This window comes from Rhincodon typus, chromosome 1, assembly GCF_021869965.1.
Source record: "Rhincodon typus isolate 14 chromosome 1, sRhiTyp1.1, whole genome shotgun sequence".
In the NCBI taxonomy this organism is placed as follows: domain Eukaryota; kingdom Metazoa; phylum Chordata; class Chondrichthyes; order Orectolobiformes; family Rhincodontidae; genus Rhincodon; species Rhincodon typus.
Genome location: NC_063332.1, coordinates 6,925,064 through 6,931,129, shown reverse-complemented (window position 1 = coordinate 6,931,129; position 6,066 = coordinate 6,925,064). Strand labels below are relative to the sequence as shown.

At 47.1% G+C, this 6,066-nt stretch overlaps 1 protein-coding gene across 1 annotated transcript in view; it reads left to right on the top strand.

Annotated features, from left to right (window-relative positions):
* Positions 1-6,066, top strand: part of LOC109924748 (protein O-GlcNAcase-like) — a 61,383-nt gene that overhangs the window by 29,508 nt on the left and 25,809 nt on the right. Inside the window, exons 8-9 of the mRNA XM_048601162.1 lie at positions 78-182; positions 1,376-1,968. Of these exons, the coding sequence (XP_048457119.1) occupies positions 78-182; positions 1,376-1,968 (698 nt within the window). The remainder of the gene's footprint in view (positions 1-77; positions 183-1,375; positions 1,969-6,066) is intronic.

Here is a 6,066-nt window from a genome sequence, read left to right as displayed (position 1 = left end):
GGGAGGTTTCCATGCTACAGCTGGGAAAGGGTGGGATATTCCAACAGAGTGATTTACTGCATTTAATCCCATTCCAGGTGGTGAGAAGGGCACTGAGTCTCACCAATCTTACTGCCCCAACGAAGCCCTGAACTTGGCACTGGCTGACTGGGTAAAGGAAGTGAACAGACCTCTGCGCCCAAGTGAGTGTGTGGGTGTGTGGGTGCGTGCGTGGGTGTGCACGCGTGAATGTGTACACGCGAGAGGGAGAGAGAAGGTGAGAATGTGTGTGTGCGTGCACGTGTCTGTGTCTATGTGTGTGTGTGTGTGTGTGAGAGAGAGAGAGAGGGAGAGAGAAGGTGAGAATGTGTGTGTGCGTGCACGTGTCTGTGTCTGTGTGTGTGAGAGAGAGAGAGAGAGGGAGAGAGAAGGTGAGAGTGTGTATGTGTGTGTGCACGCGCATGCGTGCGAGAGAGAGAGTGGGAGAGAAGGTGAGAGTGTGTGTGCGTGCGTGTACATGTGTGTGTGAGAGAGGGAAGGTGAGAGTGTGTGTGCACGCACGTGCGCGTCTGTGTGTGTGTGAACGAGTATGTGTGCATGTGCGCATACGTGTTGTTTGTGTGTGTGACAGGGAGAGAGAAGGTGAGAGTGTGTGTGTGAGTATGTGTGCATGTGCACACACGTGTTATTGTGTGTGTGAGAGAGTGAGGGAGAGAGAAGTTGAGAGTGTGTGTGCGTGTGTGTGTGTGTGCGCGTTTGGAAGCTTCAGGACGATTTGCTCTGAGCTTTCAAGGTATTGTGGGAAAACAGATCGGGTGGGTAGGTAGGTAGGAACTGTATCTGTGTTAAACTAGGAACATGGTCCAAACATTAGGACAGCCTTTTTCATGAGTGAAGTTAGGTAGCCCTTGCATGCACGCTCACAGGGTCATATAAAGGTCCAATAAGGTTTAACTTAGTAAAAAGGACAAGGAGCAAAAGGAATGAATTGGAAAAGGGCCAACTTCAGTGGGTGAGGACAGATTGGTCCCAGGTCTATTAGGACTAAAAATCGGCAAGCATTACTGTAATTAATCGATGGTTGGTCTTTTAAAGAGGGAGATGGTTTACCCCAGCCTTGGGTAGAGTAAGCAACACCAGAGTTCCCTAGATGATGAGATAGAGAGTATGATGAAGCAGAAAACATGTGCAGGTGAAAGATTTATAACGTAAGGGAAAATCAAGCTGCCCATCAGAAATCCAGAGGGGTTGTGGAAGACGAGGCAAAGAGAAAGTAAGAGCCTGGCAGCTAATATGAAAAGGTACCAAGTGGTTGATGTTCAATTTTGGATCAGAAACCCAGATTCCAATGGGATAGAAGGTGGGACTAATTTCCTTGTATCGGTCTTTCCCACAGGTAGGCAGCTGCTTAAGGATGAAAAGGAAGGACAGCTCAGTAGCAGACCTTCAGACGTGGTTAGTCAGAATGGGGATGTTGGACCAAGGACTGAGAAACCAAGTACAAGCACAAGTAACTTACTGCCCCAGGGCAGCCCATTGAATGAGCCAGAGCTGGACGGGGCCAAAGATTCATTGAGTGAGGAGACCCACAAGGCTCCGAAGATGGACGTTGGCCAACCAGCAGTAAAAAGCGAGAAGACCAGCCCTCTTGGACCAAGGGATTCTGGGAATGATAGCACTTCGCCAGGTCCTGAGAAACTAAGAGATGAGTCGACGGGAACTGGTGATATTGACCGTCAGAAATCTCACGGCGAGGGTCATGAGCTAACAGAGCAGGACAGGGCCAAGGGTGAGGGCTGCCGCTTTCCCCTGGAAAGGCCACCACTCCAGACGGGCACCTTGACCCTGGCCAATCTGCGACTGATGGTTGACCTCTTTTACCTGCCCTACGAACATGGTGAGGAGACAGCTGGCCTCCTCCGCGAGTTCCACTGGCTCAAGACCAACAGTGATTTTGTGAGTGCAAATGCCAAGATGGAGCTGAAGAAGGTAAGTGAGTGAACGTGAAGGCTAGGGCTGGAGTGGTGAGCCACGATTAAGGTGTATAGAGCGAATCTTAGAACACAGAAGGTGGACATTCAGCCCGGATATCTGTACTGACCCTTTGAACTCTTCAGTTATCCCCACTTCCTCTGACCTTTCTGCTACAGGAAGCAGTTCTGCCATCTTTCCCGTATCACAGCCCTTTGTGATTTTGACCACTTTTAATTAAGCTCCCATCTCTGTGCCTTGCCCAGCTTCTGCCGTCCCTCCGCAGAGCTAAAATCCCTCATGCTTCACAACTTAATTCTCCTCTGCACCTTCTCCAACGCTTTGCTCTCCATCCCAAATCATGGTGCCCAGATTTTTAAAACAAAAATTCACTTACACGATGTGGGTATCACTGGCTAGGCCATCATTTATTGTCTATCCCTAATTAGGGTCAATTAATCTCATCAGTCTTTGGGTGCAGTGAAGAATCAAACCACATTGCTGTGGACCTGGAGTCACAGGTAGGACAGACCAGGTAAGGATGGCAGGTTTCCTTCCCTCAAGGACATTAGTGACCCAGATGGGTTTTTCCTGATAATGGTTTCATGATCATCATTAGATTTGTAATTCTAGATGTTTTATTGAATTCAAATTCCACCATCTGCCACGATAGGATTCGAACTCGGAAAATTACCCAAGTCTATGGATGAATAGTTTACTGATGAAATGCAATGAGGCCCTCCTTATTTAAGGGCTGGGTGGAGATAGGGAGTGTCTGGAAAGCTGGGAAGGATTTTTTTATTTCTGCAGAGAGCTGGCCTTTAGGCTCCATTGATAAACTTTGCCCTTTGATTTCTGGTCAGTGGGTTGCCTCATTGGAAGGGTGAACAGCTGTAAATTCCGAAAACCCTAGGCATGATTTAGAGTGAAGCGCAAAGATGGAGAGGTTGTGGGTTAGCAGGGGTGTGGGGGGTGGGGGTGGGGGGGTGCGGTGCGGCAGGGAGATGGAGAAATTGGAGTGTGAGGTTGGCGGGGAGGGAGGGAGTTCAGAGAACAGAACAACATGGGTAGGGGTCCATTGGGAGCAGGTATATTCCCAGAGAGCAGGATCGGGGTGGGACAGGGTAATGCAGAAATTGAGTGAAATTCAGGGGGCAGAGAGAGAAATGGTTGCGGGTAGGGGTGGGGAGATGATAGGCTAGGGATGGAGGTGGGTATCAGGGAGGGGGTAGTAGGAAATGGAAATATCAGGGGTCAGGACTCGGAGGTCAGGGTTATCGGAGCACAAAGACAAGCAAGAGGCTAAAGGTCATAGCACAGGAAAAAAAGGCCCTTTGGCCCATCATATCCACTCTGTCTCACAAGGGGAAAGAAACTGTTAGCATCTAACCCAAAGTAGTCATCGAGTCACAGAGGTCTATAGCAGAGACAAAGGCTCTTCACTCCATCGCATCCCTGCTGGTCAAAAACAACCACTAACTAGTCTAATCCCATTCTCCAGCACTTGGCCCATAGACCCGTACGCCTTGGCATCGCAAATGAACACTTAAATACTTCTTCATTGTTGTGAGGGGAACGTTTCTTCCTGTCTACCCTGTCTATGCATCCCCCCACCTTTATTTTATACATCTCCATCAAGTCCCCCTCTCAATTTCCTTTGTTTTAAGGAAACCAATCCCATGAGGATTCCAGATGTAATGAGATATGGGTGGAAGGAGTGTTTGGGACTGAAACATTTGGGGGTGCCAGTGTTATGGGTGTGGTGGTAAGGAGAAGGGGGGTGATTTGCAGGTTACATGGCGGAGGGTGATAGGTGGGTGCGTTTGGGTTCGTCATTTTCATTTTGCTGCCCGTCTGTGCCATTTAAACTTTGACCCAATGAGGCCTCAGACCTAATATCCTTGTGTTTTTTTTAAAACAATCATGTTGTGGGAGAGAGTGTCGGGGAAGGTTTGGAGAAGAACAAGGATCTGAATGAGTTAATGGGTCAGTGTGTGCAGAGTGAGTTTCACTCTGTATCTAACTCAAACACGCCTCCTGAGCCTGCAAGTGATACTGACGCAAAGAATAGTTACACTGGGAACTCGGCCATTCAGCCCATCATATCCGCACCAGCACTCCAAATGTGCAGTAAATTTAGTCCTATTCTCTTGCCTTCTCCCTTCGACCCTGTGCACTGTTCCTTTTCAGATTCCAGACCAATTCCTTTCTGAGTGTCTCAATTGAAGCAGCACATTTCCAATCCTAGGCATCCAAAGCATGAAAAAGATTTCCTCGTATCACTTTAGATCTTTTTATTACATAATTTTAAATCTGTGCCCTCTCATTCTCAATCCTTTCATGAGTAGGATCATTTCCCCCCTGGTTATTGTGTCCAGGCCCCTCATGATTTTGAAAACTTCACATGTCCAGTCAGCCTCTCCAAGGAAAACAGTCCCAATGTGCCCAATGTATTTCTATGACTGAAGTTCCCTATGCCTGGGGCCATTCTCATAAACTGCTTCTGCACTCTCCCCTGTGCCTTCCCATTCTTCATAAAGTCTGGTGTCCAGAACGGGACACAGTCCTCCAGTTGAGACTGAGCTAGTGTCTTGGGTAAGTTTAACATAACTTCCTTGATCTTGTATGTGTGCCATCTTGAATGACTTATGCACTCCTGCACCATGCCCCTTTAAAGATATTGTACAGTCATAGAGGCACTACAGCTCTAGACCCTTCATTCCAACTAGTCTACGCCTACCATATTCCCAAACCAAACTAGTCCTACGTGCCTGTGTTTGGCCCCTATCCCTCCAAATCTTTCCTATTCATGTACCTGTCCAAATGTCTTTTAAACATTGTAACTGTACCTGCATCCACCACTTCCTCGGGCAGTTCATTCCACATATGAACCACTCTCTGTGTGAAAAAAGTTTCCCTTCATGATGTGCCCTTTATTTTATATTGTCTCTCAGTGTATCATGTCTTAGTTAGAATATAGACCATAAGATATAGGAGCAGAATTAAGCCATTTGGCCAATTGAGTCTACTCCATCATTCAATCGTTGCTGCTATATTTCTCAACCCCATTCTCCTGTCTTCTTCTGTAACCCTTGATCCCTTTACTAATCAAGAATGTATCTATCCTTCTCTTAGATGCACAGATTCACCACCCTCTGACTGAAGAAATCCCTCCTCCTCCTGGTTATAAAATGTGGTTATGCCCTCCTAGTCTCTCCTACCAGTGGAAACATCTTCTCCAAATCTTCTCTATCCAGGCCCCTCTGTATCGTCACTGGACCTGAAACATTAACTCTGTTTTTCCCTTCACAGGTGCTGCCAGACCTGCTGAGCTTTTCCTGCAACTTCTGTTTTTGTTCCCTCCGTATTCTGTACGTTTCAGTCAGATCCCCTCTCATCCTTCTGAACTGCATCGAGTACAGGCCTAGAGTCGTCAACTGCTCCTCATAAGACAAATCCTTCCTCCCCAATATCATTCTTGTAAACCTCCTCTGGACCCTCTCCGATGCCAGCACATCCTTCCTTACATACAAAGCCCAAAACTGCTCAGAATATTCCAAATGCGGTCTGACCAGACCCTTACACAGCCTCAGCAGTACCTTCCTGCTCTTGTATTCCAGCTCCCTTGAAATGAATGTAAACATTGCATTTGCCTTCATAACTGCCAAATGAACCTGCATGTTAACCTTAAGAGAATCCTGAGCAAGGACTCCCAAGTGCCTTTGTGCTTCAGATTTCCAAAGCCTTTCCCTGTTTAGTAAATTGTCTACACCTTTGTTCCTTTTTTCTTACCAGATCTCTACCTTAAACCCCACGTGCCACCTGTCAACCCACTCCATCAACTTTTCTATATTCTTTTGAAGTTTGACACTGTCTTCCTCACAATTTATAATGCTTCCAGGCTTTGGAAGCGTCAGCAAATTTTGAAAGTTTGTCTTGTACCTCAAGGTCTAGATCATGAATACACTGACCCCAAAGAACTCCTCCACAAACCATCGTCCAGCTCAAAAATTTTCCATTAACTGTGATAACAAGGTGTAGAGCTGGATGAACACAGCAGGCCAAGCAGCATCAGAGGAGCAGGAAAGCTGACGTTTCAGGCCTAGACCCTTCTTC